Raw genomic sequence first — 18626 nt, 5'->3', positions numbered from 1 at the left:
TTAAATATTACATCTTTTTAAAATGGGCAGATTCACAGTATGCTAAAAGCATATCTAATCCTATAGACATACCCCATAGTGTGAGTCTTGAAGGTGTTTTTATAATGAGTTGAACGATCAAATCTGATCAATCATTCATGTTTCATTGACAATACTGCACATAACATGCATGCCTTGGCTCTAAGAATTATTTATTAACTCCCTGATTAGGTATGCAGATCTATTCAAATTGACTTGTGTGAGCAAATAGTTGAAAAAAGTTCAACTATTTGAAATGAACAAGGAGGAAAACAAAAACACTGCTCAGTCTTAGTGGTTGGCAATGGAGATAGAATTTCCTGCGATAAGCCCAAGCAGGGATGCAATATGGAGCTACTCAGGAGATTCGGTGGGGAGGGGGGTCAATTGATTTCGAGAAATGGTAAGACACTCTGCAAGAAGTATTTCCAATAAAACTAAAGACGATTTTCTGGCTAAAGCACATATCCTCGTCCCATTCCCCTATTTTCGGTGCGACATCAACAGACTCTTCTTCCGCAGTTACAATGCCGTTTCAAAATTCTTAGAAAATTCTTCTTTTGGTACTTTTCTGCTATAACGCTGACCTCTCAAGTTGTTCATCCATTGACCTCTCAATTTGTTCAACCGGTGTCTTTACTTAGTTTCTTTCAGCTTAGAGTGAGATAAGACAAAGAAAAGTGACAGAATAGACGGGAAATATATAATTTGGGCTATATATTTGCCCATTAGGGGGTAGGGGTAAAGTATTTGGACAGTGTGAAGTTAGAAAACAATTCTTACTTCATAACATGCTGAATAATTGTAGCTAACATATTTTGCACGCAGGCCCGCTATACTTTACCCCCTCCCCCTAATGTGCAAATATATAGCCCTAATTTGTTTCTGAAGTATTATATATGTATCATACTTAGGTATATTTCATTAGGATTAACCTAACTTTACTTCTTGAGCGGTCGGCGTTATAACAGACGAGTACCCCCCTTTTTTCTTCAAAAGGGCCCGTTTTTCCACTTCCTTTTAAAGGGAATTTTAACTGTTTACGAGCGATCGAGAATGGAGTGATTTCATCAAACTCAATTCAAAGGTTATATGAGCGTACTTTCTTATTAATGCAAAAAAAAAAAAAATCATAAAAGAATCGTACAAAATGTCCATAGATTATAAACTACTGATACTACTAACAACTCAGCCCAGCACAAAGCTGCCTGATGTAAACACAACTAGCCATACTCCTTTTACACTCGACTCCATTCCATGCACCCCTCTTTGCACACACTGAAGAAGTTCCCATTTCCTTTAAATATTTCTTTACAATGTCCTCCCACGCCAGACGAGGATGAGCTGTTTTTCATGTAGCCCTTGACGGTTGGCCGAAAAGAACAATCTTCGGCAATCTGTCATCCTTCATCCGCACAACGTGCCCTATCCACCTCAACCTTTCTTTCATTATTGCCCTAGAGAGCGGTATTGAACCACATTTTTCGTATAGCCTATTGTTTGAAATACTGTCAGTCAGCCGGGTACCCAGCACAATCCTTAAGCAATTTCTCTGGAAAACGTCTAGCAAATCTTCCTCCGCTTTTCGGAGCGCCCATGCTTCATATCCATATTTTACCACTGCCATCATTGTAGCTTCCAATGTTCTAAACTTGGTTTGTAGATGTGTGGCTCTATTCTACCATACTTTTTTTAACTGTGAAAAAAACACTCTGAGCGTCTGGTACTATACTTCTAATAAGTTTACTGGTCCCGCCGTCTTCACTAAGAATATTACCAAGGTAAGTGAAGCTGCCTACCTGATCAATCTTTTCCTCACCCAACGTCACCTTTTCATCTTCACTTATTCCTAGCCTTAGTGACTTAGTCTTCTTAACATTAATTTTCAAACCTTCTCTAGCACCCTGAACTCGCAAAACCTCTAAAACTTCATTTATTTTGCTCACACTTTCATCTAGGATGCTTAAATCATCAGCATAATATAAGTCCAGGAGACTTTTTCCTCCCCATTTCACTCCGTGGTCTCCCATTGCCTTTCCTGTGCTCCTTAAAACAAAGTCCATCAAAATAATCCATATAAAGGGGGATAGAACAGAACCCTGCTTAACTCCTGATTTAATACAAAACCAGCTGCTAACCTCATTTCCTACCTTGACCGCAGCGGTAAGTGCTTACCTCTTGTCTATGAGCAGCAAGTCTTCTTTCAGTAAATTGTGGACTTATTCTTGTATCCCTTTGTAATATACTTCGATCTCTAGATCCAGATGAGAGCATATCTCCATTCCATGCCAATGCCCCAACCCTAAAAGAAGATAATCACCTTATAGATCATCTACTTACATCGTAGATTTTGCAGCCTAGTTCGAAACTAAACAACCACAAAGACTACATATCATTTCTATCATAATTAAATAGAGAACCGGCCGGACGAGAGACATAAAAATGAAAAAAAAAAATAATCATAGGGCATAATGTTGTCAGAGGAACGAAAAACAAAAGTTTGCCCCTTCACCAGACACAAAATTCTAAGCACCCTCCTCCCCCCCCCCAAAAAAAAAACTTCTGAAACAAAACAGGATATACTTACCAAACTACGCATAAAATTAAAAAAAAGGCAAATATCTTTCAGCAGTTCATGTACAACCGTCAATTCGTCACTAAATTTACTTTTTATGGCTTCCAAGCTGTAACTGGTAAAATTCATTACCAATAATACCGATATATATACTAGTAAAATTTATTTGGACCCGAATGGCAAGATTTCTGCTCAAAACCAATGGAAATTTTTTGTGGACTTCTTAAGGACGTCTTAATTAAAAAGAAAGAATAAGATACAAAATATGCCCCGACCGACCCTGTTTCCTGCTTAATTATCTTATACAACGACAGGAACCAAGGCCGTACCCAAGGGGAGGTTAGAGGGTTTAACCCCCCTCAAAAATTTTTTCCGACTCAAAAAAACAAAACCTAAAATGTATATAAACACGTTTTTGATGTTTTTTAATGTTTTTTTTTTTATAACCCCCCTCCTACTAAACAAAAATCCTGGATACGGCCTTGAAAGGAACATAACACACATTTTATTAGACGAATTTGGAATAATCCTTTCATCACAAAAATTGACACAATTTTAAGAATATGCAATGAAAAGACAAGAGTAAAAACATTCAGAAAAGTTTGCGAAATTTAAAAAGACGAATTCAGTGACTATGAAACGAAACCTTTCCATCTACAGATGCGCACACAACCGGAACGCGTGAAACGGTCACGTTCATGTAAAATAGCATCAACAGTGAATAGAATTCTCGCACTATTGCTAATTAAAAAGTATTGTAAAAAAAAAAAAATACAATTATCTTTGGAGTAAAATTCTTGGTTGGTTTCACCCAAGTTCCGACAGAAAATGCATCGTGATTAACCTTTTATATAAATTAAACGAGGCATGAACTTCTTTTCTCGCACGACGATCTTCTACCAAGCAGAACCAAGCCTGAGCCTGAAGAGAACAAGACAAGAACCTTTCCAAAAATTTCTCGGGCTTTTCAAAAATAAATTTCAGTGAATATTTTTATGAGTTACCTAATTTTAATTAAAAAGGCAGCAAAAGAGCCAAACCAGTATTAGTAAATTAATAAAAATCAAATAAAAAAGATTTTCCATACAAAAAAGTCTTCCCAAGAAAAGTAAAGATCGGTATTAACACACGAGAGCGAACAAAATCATAAAATAATCCAAACTTATGACAAGCAGAAATTACTACGAATGAATAAATGAAAACTAAAAAGAACATAATATAAATGAACAATCGATCAAACAGTTTGTGGTAACGAACTGTAAGTAAGGAGCGACCCGGTTCAATAGTAACCGAAACTCTAAAAAACGAAATTTTGATTCCAATAGATACATCAAAAGAATCAGATTTTAAGCTGATTCCAAATATATAAATTTCATCAAGTTTAGTCCTACACATCAAAAGTTACGCACCTGAGAAAATGTGCCTGATTTTCGAAAAGGGGGAAACACCCCCTATAAGTCATTGAACCTTAATGAAAATCACACCATCAGATTCAGCGGATCAGAGAACCCTACTGTAATGTGGAATTTTGTGTCTTTTGCCAGAAGAAAGATAACGGATGCGTGTTTATTTGTTGTTTTTTTTTTGTTTTTTTCAGGGGTGATCGTATCGACCCAGTGGTCCTAGAAAATCGCGGGAGGGCTCATTCGAACGGAAATTAAAATTTATAGTGCACTTTTTAAGTAAAAAGAAAAATGGAGGGCAACTAGGACCCCTCCCACACTCATTCTTTCCCCAAAGTCACCCGTTCAAAATTTTGAGATAGTTATTTTGTTCAGCATGGTCGAAAAATTTAATAACTATGTCTTTGAGGATGACTTAATTCCCCACAGTCCCAGTCCCCGGGGGAGGGCTGCAAGTTATGTACTTTACCCAATGTTTACATACAGTATTGGTTATTGGGAAGTATACAGACGTTTTTAGGGGGGATTTTTTTCTGGTAATGGGGGGGGGGGGTCGGGAGTTACGTGGGAGAATCTTTCCATGGAGGAAGTTTTCATGCGGGAAGGGACATTGCTATGAAGAGGACGCCGGATTTACCAGCATTATTAAAAAAAACGATCAGAAATTAAATAAAGTTTTTCGACTGAAAGTAAGGAGCAACATCAAAACTTAAAAACGAACAGAAATTATTACGTATATTATTGGGTTCACCGCCTAGTCAATACCTCGCTCTTTACGCTAAAGATTTTTTAGTACTTTCATAAGAGCTATTTATTCTAATTAACGGCCTTTGTGATTAATGGGTCATTTTTAAGGATTTGGAACAAAATTCAAACTTTAGCGTAAAGAGAGAGGTATTGAATAGGGGGCGAACACCCTAATATACGTATTAAAAACATATGAATATAGAATTTCGTTACGTAAGTTAATTCGTAAGTTGCGTATATTTATTACTAATAAAAACGTTCGTAAATAAAGTTTAAAAATTTTCGAGAAAGCCATTTAGCCAAAAAAGTAAAATTAATATCCAAATTTCTTTTTAATTATTCATTTACGGTGAGCCAAAATCAAAACCTGCATTATTTTAAAAACGTTCAGAAATTAAAAAAAAAAACAAGTTTTTCCCAAGTTCCCCCTCCTCAACGCCTCGCTCTCTATGCTAAAGTTAGACTTCCCCTTTTTGATATTCGTTAGGAATTTCCCCTTTTTGATACAGGTTATATTTGTAAGATTTCCTTGCAAATGTTGTCAATCGTGACTAGAAGAAACAAAAGAAAGAAAAACAGAATAAAGATAGAGACGTATAAAATCGTGATGGAGGTCCAAAACTCTTTGAGACTGTTTGCTATGTTTTGCTCAGAATTTATTCCTTGACCAACGGCTTCCTGTGCACATAATAAATATCAATGATAAAGTGAAAATCTTCTCATCTAATAGAAAAATCGCTTAAAAATCGTATGGTTAAGAATAATTAATCGTTATGTGTAGTTTTGAGTTTTCAGCTTGTTCTATTCATCTTCTTCTATTTCTTAAAAAAAAAACAGAAAACTGGTCATCGTAAATCAATCTACAATACTGATTTTTAATAAGCACATAGGATAAAACTACATACATTAAAAGAAAAAATACCTTGCTGTATGTCCTTCAAGAACTCGGACACATTTAGTGGCCTGAACATCCCAAATTTGCACTGACCCTTTGTGAGTACCAACGGCCATCCAATGACCCTAATAATAAAAGAACTTAGAAACGAATTGTCTTATAAATGCATACTTTCGGAAAATTAAATGCTTTAGGAACTGTTATATGTGAGGGTGCCAATTTTTGGGATTCTCCTCTCAGCAGGACAAAACTAGGCGGAGTCGCACGAAGAGTCTGTTTTTTAGAAATTACACCAGAACAGTGACTGAAAGACTCTTTTTCAACTTTGAAGGATGTGAGTCCAATCAGTTTGCGTAACAAAGGATATTTTGATAAGCATGTTTGATTAGCTTGATAATGTTGTAAAAACAAATTTAACTGAAATCAGATCTTAAGCACAAGCTAATGAAATAGAAGGCTTTGTCCGTTTTTTCTGAGTTGTATATCAGTATTTGAATCTATTGTCATTCAGTTAGCACGCCCAGTTTTTTTTTCACCGTCTCCAAATTCTTTTTCTCATTTTAAGTCAAAAACAGGTTTTAAAAGATAATAAATTTGATGATAATCTTCAACACACCGTTTTATTTACCAGCAGTGTCACTATGTAAAATAAAATTTATTTGTTCGGACATTGCCAGATTTTACTTCTCCTTCTTTAAAGCTTGGCAGACATTTAGAACCTCACAGACAATTGCATTGATTCTTTCTCTTTAAATCGCCTTCATTTCTCTGCTTTAACAAGATTTGTGTTTCTTTTTCATTTTAGTTTGTAGCCTTCACTCATATAAGCTCCAGCACTGGGATTTTCTTTCCAGGTTATATATAGCTTGCAAAAGCCTACGGTGTTCTTCTCTCTCTCTATTCTTGTAAAAGCTTTAGCATTGGGTAATGAATATTCGACTAGCTAAGAAGTTACGCTTTCTTCAAAATTCATCAAGTGCAGGCAAGTACGCTGGAAATTTTTTCGGTGTCAAGGGGTGGGGTGGGGGTGGGTAGGGTGTACACACTCGAAAAAAAAGAATAGCCGACTTGTTCCAAAATGAGAGTACATCAGCATTTTAAAGATGCTTTGGTTGAAGATGGACGCCAAGTTAGCTCAGCCAACGTTAATTAGCCTTTAGTAAAAGCTGTTTCCAGCAATATCAAGAGTATTTTTTTATTATCGCGAGGCAAGGCCGTATCCAGGATTTTTTTTTTCGTAGGGCTTTTTACAAAAGTATTTTTTTTTGGGGGGGGGGGGTTACAAAAAAACAGTAGAAAACGCATCAAAATTAGTTTATATTCATCTTCGTTAACGTTTTTACGAGTCGGACAAACATTTCGGGGGGGGGGAGGGGTCAAACCCCCAAACCCCCTAACGCCCCCTAGATACAGTCGTGTCGCCAAGCAACATTTGAACGTCAATTACTGTCTTTCTAAACGCCAGACGTATAAGACCGAAAAGTGAGCAGAAAATTTATTTCAAGTTAGTTTTTCTCTCTAAAAACGAGGAGGAGGTTCAATACCCGATCCGTTAAAAAAAAAATAGTGTAAGTAGCATCAGAATTCCAGACAAGTCAGGCAAAAATATCGACAATTTATATTTCGAGCAACTACAAAGAGTAGTTTTCATTGCGTTTACGATATCAAAACTGTTGTTTTTGGGTTTTAGGGGGGGGTACCTAGGTTTGGTTTCGTATTTAATATATGTTATGCTTCCCCCCCCCCACCCCTAATGTGCAAATATATAGCCCAAATTTGTTTATAAACTATTATTTATTCTTACTATTTAATTTTATATCATTAGCATTAACCAAACTTGACTTTTTAGAAGTGTCCGTATAATGCACCAGTACTAATATTAGTTAGCAAAACGCACGGATTTTTATGAGCCTTTCTACATTTTGGTGGGGAGGGGTGTCGGAACAGGCGGATGCAATAAAAAATATAAGTAATGATAGAAAAATCTTGATATCTAGATGGGCCCTAACCCGTGCCTGACTTCCCTTCCTCCACGGCTAAAGCCTTGTCCCAACTAAAAAAAGAAACAAACGAAAGAGCTCAAGAACCACCATTATTATCACTCTCTATAATAGAAAAATGTCTGGTACATTGCATCATGTGTACCAGAAACTTATAATTTCATACTTCTTACTCGTTTATTAGTCTCTAATAACTTACAAAATAACAGTACAAAGGTGAAAGATCAAAATAGTGAGAGACGAATTGAACAACACGAAAGCCAATTCAACCTTTGAACCTAACTTGAAATCACAACCACGCGTAAAAATAAAATACTAGCATTAGAATTTTCAACAGTGCGGAGAAAAAAAAAACCCAGTTGCCAACCAGATTGCATAAAAGCAATACAAACGAATTTGGCAAGCTTTAAAACTTGATATATAAAAACTTGTTCAATTAGGAAGTTTTTTCGCAAACATTGATAAACGACGTATGACATGATAAGTACAAATTTGGCACAACACTGAACCAACTGTAAGAATAAATATAGCAAATAAGGGCACAAATGACAGTTCAGCATAAGGTATCCTTTATCTGACTAACCGACAATTTTCACCAGCCAAGTTTTTTTCTATTTTCAAAAAATACGTCTTCATAAAAGGAAATCCTCAAAGTATGGTCATACTAAAAAAGGGACCAGAACTTAAAAAAAAGAAATAAAGTCTCTAAGGTTAAGTTGAGTTCACTGCCACTGGAGTAAAATAGGCACAGGCAACCTCAAAAGTTAAAGAAAACGTGTAATATTTCTTACGATGCAACGATGGGTATTACTTGTACTGTTGTCAACTAGACCTGATCAACTCAAACAGGATAAGGAACAAAAAGCATTTAAAAAGCCAACGAAGGTTGCCAAAAAAGGAAGCATAGAAAATAGAGGACACCGTTCTGTTTCAATGCTAATTTTGGTACTTGTTAAATATCCCAACCCCATCCATGAAGTGAAGTTAGGTTAATCATAATGAAAAATACCAAAATATGATGAAAATATAATACTTTAGAAACAAAATTATGGAAACTATAAAAGAAAATAATGGAAAGCAGGCCGCCCAGAACGCATTATGTTAAATACCTAACCTAATTACCTCTACATTTTAAATATTTAATAAAAGTATACCTACATCGTAGTTTTTCTTAATGAGACTAAACTAATTATAACCTACTGCAGATAGACAAACCGGTTTTCCTCAGATGATACAGATCAGAATTCTTCAGTGAGGTTGGGATATTTAACAAATAACCTAATTTTTATGTCGTTAAATTTAGATGCAACTGTATTATCAGTTTTTTTTTTGTTACCCAACTATGATAGACACGGACTAAAAAGCTATAAGTTTGACACAGAAGACAGCTCGGTAGCACTTACCACAGAATTTATGTTTATGCTTTTTTCTTTCTTTCTTTTTTTTTACCAAGAATGGCCTGAAACCTAAAATTTACTTAAAGACCAATCATAAATTTTTATATATGAAAAGAACAGAAGAGGGTAAATTCTAACACAACAGAATAGTAAATTATAATTTACTACCGTATACTACACCTACTTCACAAAAAGCTTAGCGGGCCGCAGTGCAAGAGTAATTGGGCCGCATTTGGCCCACACTCTGTAGTTTTTCAGTCATTTAAAACCGTCACACGACAGATATGATTGATTTTCATTCATAGAATGAAATTTTAAAACAGGATTCAACGAGATAATCTGTTTCAGTTAAACTTAAAAGGGTCCAGAGCAATCAATTGATATATTTTCGGTAATAGATCTAAATTTCTATGAAAAATAAAAAAAAATTCAGGTTTTTAAACGCATCAGAGAAATCAAGGCCTTATTCTAGCAGTTTTTGGATATTGGAAACTATTGTTTGTCTAGTCAGAAGAGTAAGAAGATTAATGAAAACCCTTCTGAAGTCCTCTCCAATCGATGGAAGAGGAAAAAGGACTGGTTTACTTTGTACAGATTGGCGTTAGTGACCTACCGTAATGAGATTAAACCTTAAATTTGACCTATATTAAATTCCTATCCAACGGCCAAGGTCAGAGTATAATAATAAAACATAAAAAAGAAATAGAAGAAAGAGCTCTGATCAAAGATTAAGAGTTTAGCATTTTCGTAAGTGAAAAACCTACAAATAACTGTTCAAATAGTGATAAACCCTTTCATCAGATAGTGATAAACAATGATAAAAATTATGGATATTTTGATCACATACACAGCGACCGTCATCAGCAGATAAACCTTTTATCTGTTGATATTTATCTGCTGATGACGGTTGATGTGTGTGTGATCGAAATATTCAGAACTTTTATCATTGCTTTTCCCCGTCTTATAAAAAGATTTATCCCTATTTGAACTGTTATTTGTACGTCATGAAAAGGCAGTGTGATTTTTGAAAATACTGACGTCGTATGTAAGCGAAAAACGGGCCATTAGACTAAATGATTTATATAAGAATAGGCCAAAAATATATAGGCAGTTTTAGTCAAAAACTGTTTGATCTTAGATGTAAAATACTCCTAACCAATCTTGACATTAACAATCCTTCTTAAGAAATTTCAAGGCAACCCTGACAAAAGATACGAAATCTTCATCCCAAAGAAGAATACGACTATTTTGTCGTATTGTAATAAGAAAATTACAGATTAAATGTGATTTATCAATAAGAACTCTTAGAACAGCGAATCTAATCAGAAATCATAAGTGTGATTACCTCATCTAAAGTATCTCATTAATCACATATTCATGCATGTCTTCCATAATAAATGCTAAATACTTTTGCCAGATACGATTACCAAACATGTTCATGCGCAAAATAAATTTCGTCAAGAGGGAGTAACCATGAATATTCAACGCTCCGTTCACATTAACTATAACTATTAGACAAGCGAAATGGTTACATACAGACAAATATAGCACCTTGTCACGTCTTGCTAGGGTTACCACTATAAGTGATTTATTGTTAGGTTTAATATAACTAATAAATGTATTTTTAAATCCTAGCGATTTTTTTAAGTTTGTCAGGATTATATATTTAATATACAAGCTTGGTAACCTTTTCTCTTCCTTTAACACTGTTTCAGTCTCCGCTTTCCGAAATATCATTATTGGCTATCTAAATATTATACCTCACTTTTATATTGCTGGCGCACATCTTATAAGCTACTTAAGAAGAATCACTATATTTCATATTGGCTAAATAGGCCAATCACATTGGTTTACTTAACATTTGTAACAATGTTAATTTCTGACTCGTGATTATTTCTGATTGGTGGATTATTTTGGGTTGACCAATCATAGACTGATTAAACTCTTGTGGCAAAGTAACTTACATTACCGAATGGCAATTTGAAACAAACGTTAGACTTTTCGCGTTCTCATTCTCTTTTTCTTGTAGAAGATTCGACGTAGGTTGAGAGAACATGTCACCTCATTGATATTCTAAGTTTCTCAGAGAGTTCAGACTATCGTTAAAAACTGTTCTTAACATAGAAAATCATTAAGAGCAGTACTAAACATCATTCAAGACTTGTAGATAATTTTTAGTCAAATATAAAAACCAATCGTCTTTAAACATTAGGAGGAGACGATTGTTCAACTAAGTCCCACCGAAAATTCCCCTATGGAAAAAATCATCCCATATGAAAATTGGGCAGCCAAAGGGAAAGTAAGACAGATAAAAAGAATCAAGAAAACAAGGAATTCTGAAACAGTGTGACTATATTCCAAAATGCAGGTAGAATATCCAATTGGACTTGGGTCTGGGGATTGGGTTATCATGGCAGGGTAAGACAAAGGTTGAAGAAAATAATTTACTTGATTCTGTCTTGGAATTTGACTCCATGTTATTTAAATTAAACTTTTTTCTTTAACATTTATCTTCCCCTGCATCAGTGGCGGATCCAGAGGGGGGGGGCACCCCCCCCCCCCTAGCGTAGTCTAAAGTAGTGTAATTTACTTAATTAACTCAAGTTTGCGTTAATTAAACTCGCTCCTAACGCAAATTTATCGGATCAACCTATTTTGCGCCCCCCCTAAAATTCTTTTAAAATCAACCTATTTTGCGCCCCCCCCCTCCCCCTAAAAAATCCTGGATCCGCTCCTGTCCTGTATGATAACTCAAGGCCCCAAAACACGAAAAAACGATTTAAAAAATGAATACTATGGAATATTTTACACAATATATTCTACCTATAAATATGGGTAAACCAAAATCCCTTCTTTTATTCGGGGTCCGGCGCATCACCCCCACAAAATCCCCCCCCATCCCCGCGCAAAATTCCCCCTGAAAAATACTCGTTACATGTAAAGTAAGTGAAGCTGCCCACCTGATCAATTTTTTCGTTACCCAGCGTCAATTTTTCATCTTCGCTTATTCCTAGCCTCTTAACATTAATTTTCAAACCTATTCTAGAAAAAAACGCCCCTTAAAGGTAATGCAGGCAGAAAAACCTTATGATGTAGGCCTAGTGGACGTGTTTTCGATCACAAGGGGTAAACTGGTGTCATGTGAACCATACACCCCCCCCCCCAATCCAGAGGCTAAAGAAATCCTTATAGCCCGTCAAGAAATTACAAGACAAGCAAAGAAAATTTCAGACGCTTCTTCCCACATTGTTTCGACTACTAATGGAGACTTGACTCACCTAGATGTCACCAGGCCTCCCTTGGTCAGGTTCTCGGTCGAAAAGTTAGGATAGTTAGACAGTCCATTAGCGCTCCACTAGCTCTTCCAACTTCTAAGGACAAAATCGATATCCCTGACATCTTCGAAAACTTGGCAACGAAGGGGATTTTTTTGGAGCGGGGAGGAATTGTCCGGGGGGATTCGTCTAGGACCAATTTATGTGGAGGTTTGCTCAAAATGAAATAGGGAAAACAAGAACCGTTTTTTACTATTTAAATCTTGCCACACTTTGAACAATAGTATAATTAATTAATTATAATAGTTTACAATTAATTAGTTAATGTTCAATCTTACCTTTTCGGACCAGCCGACGGAGGTAACAGAATCAGACTCTGTAGAAAGATCACACAACCGTGTAACTTGACTAGTTGATGCGGACCAAAGGTATACACAGGAGCCCAAGCCAACACTGAGCATATTCTGTGAGGACCAATCCACCAAATTTAAATAAAAATCATCCTGGAGTTCAGGGGCGTCTAGTACCTACAAAAATGTGTTTGTTAATGCTAGCATTATTTAAAATCCGTTCAGTTAATTTTTCTTTTAAAGAGGATACATATTCTAGCAATCGAACGAAAGTATATTCTACATATAGCCTACATGGGAGCAGAGGCGGTTTTAGGGAGGGGATACAGGAGGTACATGCCCCGGGCGCAGAAATATTAGGGGCACGAAATTTCAAATAAACAGTCTAACGGTTATAATCATTTTATAATTTTGAAATTGTATTTGTATTATAATAAAGTAGAGGGCACAATTGGCAGTAAGTATAAGCTAATTGAATCTTAAATTTACATTTTTAACATATCTTCATCACCATTCCTTGAAAATAAAAATTAAGTAGACCGAATTTAATTAACGTTGACAGATTTAAATACATGAAAAATTTTGTTAACAAATGAAAATTTTGCTCATAAAGAATATTTTGTTAAAATTTAGCCTGGAAATTTTTGGGAGACAGGGGGGGGGGGGGTAGCGCAAATCAAGATTTTTCCCCGGGCACAAGAGAGGCCAGGACCGCCACTGTATAGGGGGGGGGGGGGTAATTAGACCTACGGCCTTCGCAGAGGCCACCCGTTTTTGTCACCTCTTTTCGCTTTGGTCGCTAGCGGCAGCTTTAGCCTTCGGCTTTCACAAGAGTAACCATGACCTCATTCTAAATCAAGGTTCCTAAGGTTTTTTTTCTTAGTGCTTTTTTAATCCATATCCATTCTCGTGGCTCCAAAGTTATTTTCAAAATTCTGACGTGTCTATACAGCTCGAGTTGTCTAGCTTATTTTTTGCTGAACACCCAAACGACAATTCATATAGATATAGGCTATATATATATATATATAAATTATATGTAGGCCTACTTGCAAAGCGGAGTGTTTTTACTGGGTACAATTTTGAGAAATTTTTTAAAAAATTAGGAAAAAATTACCCCAAATTGACGGAGATATCCTTACCTTATAGGGAACTTTTGGTATTTTTCGGACAGGCTTCCTGGGTGACCGGAGCAGCTTCTGACTTGATGCTGATAAAGGAGAGACTGAATATGGTGACAGCGGTTCCGTCAAGTTCGAACGCATGTTAAACTATAAGAAGTAAATCAGAAAACCATCATTAGAAACATTATTAGAATTCAAGTCAACGTTTAGAATGTTTTACCAAGACTGAATAGTACGAGCTTTTAAGGAGCAGTAGAATATATCACTTGATTAGTATCATCACACACGAATCATTTTCTATTTGAGTTACTAAGAAGCCGATTCCATCAACTCCACTTTCACTTTTTTAGATTTTAGCGTAAATGCGTAATTTATGAAGCTAATTTAGCTCCCCCCAAACTGGAACGTGACAAGACATTTTTAACACTCCAACACACACAAAACTTTTTTTCTCCTAGCTAGACGATTGAAAACCAGTAAAATATCTTCTTTGCTATTTTGTTGACAAATATCCATACAATACTAAGTATGCACATTTCTACTTGTTTGTTTGTTTACAACAAAGAGAAAAAGAGAGATTACTATAATTCCAAAGCAAAAATTGTGCTTTGATTGGATTGACTTTAGCGTGTAACGTATGCCAGAGAAGAAAGGCAAAATAACCCCACCCCTCTAAAATCTGATTGATCCTTGTGTACCAGTGTGCTAGTAAAAAGGACAAAACATTTTTTAACCACAGATTTTGCACAAGTAGCCCCTCTGTTTCTCTGTAGCTTGTATGCCTTTTTACTTATTTACACAGTAAAAACTGGAAAAATATACAAAGAGAAAAAAGAGCGATCACTATAGTTCCGTGGTGAGAGTTGTGCTTTAATTTGATTTCAAGGGTATGCTGGAAAGAAAGCCAAATAACTCCAGCGTTTGAAAAGCTGATTGGTTTATGTGTTCCAGTGTTTCATTGGCTTACGCATGTCGTGTACTTTCGTAAGTGAATGCTTCTAATTGTAAGGAGGACTTCTTCTACTAATCTATCCTACTCACTCCTACTCGAAGAAATGGGTTAAACTCAAAGCTTAAAGATGGGTAACAGTAAGCTCTGATTACCCACCACAAAGTACTCATCAATCTAAAAAGCAATAATTACAGCATGGGAAAAAAGAGTAGCATTTATTAAAGTAAACCTTAAAAAATTAGATAGAGATCAACCCAACAATCAATCTTTCATCAATCTACTGAATACACATCAAAATCATCCCTGAGCAACAAATCCAATTATTGTATAACCGAATTCACCAGAGAGAAAAAAGATCGATACATTAATGTCAACATAATTACATATATAAAAAAGGCTGTTTTTAGAAGCCTCAAGAGGTTATTATAACATGAGACTAAACAATTAAAACCCAGACAAACAATGTTACATCCCACCATTTCAGTAGCACTGCATGATTATGCGGCTAATATTATTAATCGCACATTTTCATTTTGTATTTTTATTTCTTTTTCTAGTACGGAATCATGGCACCACCAATCGCTTGAAGATAAGCTGCTAGTCTCAGATATTACATTATCAAAAATAGTTGAATGATCAACAGACCATATAACAAACGAGAATTCGTCCAGAGACAAAATTGCTCCATATAGTAAAAGACAGCCAATGACCAACGAAGTACCCTCAGCAAAGGTAAAGGTAACCCTCTAAGCAGTAACGCAGAGGGAATTACGTTCTAAGACCATACTTGCTATACATGATGTTTGACAGTATAAAGCAATTTGACAATTGTTTGAACCTAGTATGAAGAAAAAAAAACTGAGAAACCAAATGGAGGTAATTTTCAGCCAGTGTAGATCTTTTTTTAACTGGCTGTAAATCATCCTGGATTGCATTCTTAATTATTTTTCTTCATATTTTTCGCTTTTGGAGGTACAGATGGATGAGTTCTTGGCCTGTACCCGCAAAATATCTATTTCTAAATTTTACCCCATCATTTTCAGCCAATGTGAATCTTTTTTTAACTGGCTGAAAATTATCCTGGATTGGATTCTTAATTATTTTTATCATTTTCCTTCATATTTTTCGCTTTTTGTTTTTGGAGGTACAGAGGGACGTGTTCTTGGCCTTTACCCGCAAAATCTCTATTTTTAAAGCTTACCCCATCATTTTCAGCCAGTGTGAATCTTTTTTCAACTGGCTGAAAATCCTACTCGTTTGATTTCTTAATTGTCTTTATTATTTTTTGGTTTTTTGTTGTTGTCGTTTTTTCTTACGTACAGAAGGACAAGTTCTTGCATATTTTGCATATAATTTGTCGGTTGTCTGCATTTTCAAAATTAACGCCACCCCCCCCCCATCCCCCGTCGAAAATAACAAATTGAAAGGCGTTGTTGATGCAAAAGATGCAAAAAGAAACTGACGAAAGTTGTATCAAGCCAAGGCCGTATCCAGGGGGGGGGTTACTCGGTTTGACCCCCCCCCCCGAAATGTTTGTTTGACTCGTAAAAATGTATCAAAAATGGACATAAACACATTTTGTATGCGTTTTTTGAGGTTTTTTGTGTACCCCCCCCCCCGAACAGAAATCCTGGATGCGCTTCTGTATCAAGCCCGTACATAGTAATTCATTTCGTGGGGGGAAAGGTACAGGTTCAGAAAATGCAGGAAAATAGCCAAATTATGCAGGATATTATCGCTTAATTGTGAAAATTCTGACGTTTCGGACAAAATTTCTCCTTCTTTTCCCCTCCTCTTATGTACTTACATATACTTATATAAATATTCATGCAATAAAAAAGGGTGGTTTTTATATGACTGAAGTGGCTTTTACTAGGTACATAACAAACTATCAAAACCCACGCTTAAACAATGGTACATCCCGCCTGTTTCAGAGATTCAATCAAATCAAGATTATTCAAATTATAGGTGATTCGTTTAGGTGGGATCCCATCACAAGTGACAAGACATGCTTCATAATCGGGTCTCCCACTAGGACAAGGATATGTTTTCCAGTGATTGGTTTGACCTTGTGTTGTATAAACAATCAGTTCGAAGACGGATAAGCAACGATACATGATTAGTTCAAACCCTTAAAACGGATTTTTGAGACAAGAGTTCTTGACCTATAACATCAGCAGAATTCGCCTCTAGTTAGTACAAACTCTTTTAGGATATTTAAGATGTCTCCTTTAAGAAAGCTCTGAGATACGGCGCCACGAGAGAAAGCTATATTCTATGACCTGACACCATAATCACTTGAAAACCAGTAAATGATCCCCCTATCCGTCTTAGATGACCTCGACATACACCTCAAACAAAATGAAGCGGATTCAGAAGTACGATTATCTCCTCCGCTTGCCACTAATACTAATCCATGAGCTGCCTATGCTTTTTAGATATTTCTATTGGATAGAAGTGACCAAGAGAATACCCACAGTCTAGTAGTTCTCACTGGTCTTCACAGTAGGGCTACTCATCAACTTCTACATGGAGGCTACCGATAATCCATACACTGTTCAACGGACAGCAATCCACAACATGAGGATTAAGCAAGATTTACTGGCGGAAAGACAATAACTTGTTGTAATAGCAGGTTCATGGAATCAATATCAATGATATGAAGCATTTCCAATGAATTTTGTAACATTGTGACCCGTACTCAAGCGGATGAAAGGGTCGAACAGAACATTTCCAGTGTAGTGACTGAATTAATTACTTGCCCAGGTTGGAATCTACCTCCTTGATGTTCACGCCGTTGCTAAACCTTTTTCTAGGAAGGCTGAAGATGCGCTCTATGCTCTATGCCGCTCGACCAGCGGTGTGCCATGGCAAAAGGATTAAGCAAGATGAAGAGACAGGACGTTTTTTTTCTTTTCTTTACCTGAGCAAAAACTTAAAGTCATGAGTCATTGGTACGGGCGGAGCCATTATACCAAAATTGGGTCTCCTCCATCTAATACAATGACAACCAAATATAGTCAAGCATAGTCAAATACAATGAAACTACAATTCTAGCACACGCCAAAACGCATGCAGTATTTATTGTCGCATCCCATTAGTACACCTAGGATTATGCAAACCATCCTACAATACAAAGGATCACTTTTTATCATCTAAGGGCAAATGTCTATAGATTTAGAATTTGGTACGTGAGCGAATCTAACTAAGATTGACGGTGGTGTTCACAAGCAATTTCAGACTTAGTAATATTGGTCGCACCCAAGGGAAGATTATAATCTACAATTAAGGGACATCGATGCAAACATTTGTCTAGATTTTAGAGGAAATTAGATCCCGTAGCTTGATTCCTAGACAAAAAAGGTTCCTGAAAACTCACTCAAAATTCAAAGGGCAATGATAGGTTTAACTGATGTCGTGATTTCACATCAATGATTGGTGATTATCCAGCAACTGAAACGTCAAATCGATGCCCTGTGCGTCGACAATAACTCTGGAAGATCTATATCTTTTTTTAATTGATGTCGATAAGGTATTCAAAACAATATTAAGCTGTAAAAATATCTTAATAAGTTTATATTGGGTAAATCATTTCATCGTCCACCAGTGGCGGATCCAGTGGGGAAGGGGGCGCCCCCTAGCGTAGTCTAAAGTAGTGTACTTTACTTAATTAACCCAAGTTTGCGATAATTAAACTTGCTCCTAACGCAAGCTTATCGGATCAACCTATTTTGCCCCCCCCCTAAAAAAATTTTCCAAATCAACCTATTTTGCGCCCCCCCCCCTAAAAAAATCCTGAATCCGCCCCTGTCGTCCACTGTGTGAAAGGTTATTGATTTTGTTTTAAAAAAACTAAAAGTTAAACTTTAATTAAATAGCTGAGAAGGTTT

General features: G+C 36.2%; 1 protein-coding gene across 4 annotated transcripts in view; it reads right to left on the bottom strand.

Annotated features, from left to right (window-relative positions):
- Positions 1 to 18626, bottom strand: part of fzr (fizzy and cell division cycle 20 related) — a 149209-nt gene that overhangs the window by 46778 nt on the left and 83805 nt on the right. For all 4 annotated transcript variants that reach the window (XM_089100482.1, XM_089100483.1, XM_089100484.1 and 1 more), the window contains 4 exons: positions 13803 to 13931; positions 12649 to 12837; positions 5666 to 5763; positions 2194 to 2320 (listed from right to left, as the gene is read on the bottom strand). In XM_089100482.1, the coding sequence (XP_088956608.1) occupies positions 2194 to 2320; positions 5666 to 5763; positions 12649 to 12837; positions 13803 to 13931 (543 nt within the window). The remainder of the gene's footprint in view (positions 1 to 2193; positions 2321 to 5665; positions 5764 to 12648; positions 12838 to 13802; positions 13932 to 18626) is intronic.

This window comes from Artemia sp. Qi Xiang Cuo, chromosome 14 (assembly GCF_049724085.1).
Source record: "Artemia sp. Qi Xiang Cuo chromosome 14, ASM4972408v1, whole genome shotgun sequence".
NCBI classification, from domain to species: domain Eukaryota; kingdom Metazoa; phylum Arthropoda; class Branchiopoda; order Anostraca; family Artemiidae; genus Artemia; species Artemia sp. Qi Xiang Cuo.
This window is presented reverse-complemented; position numbering and strand designations above follow the sequence as displayed.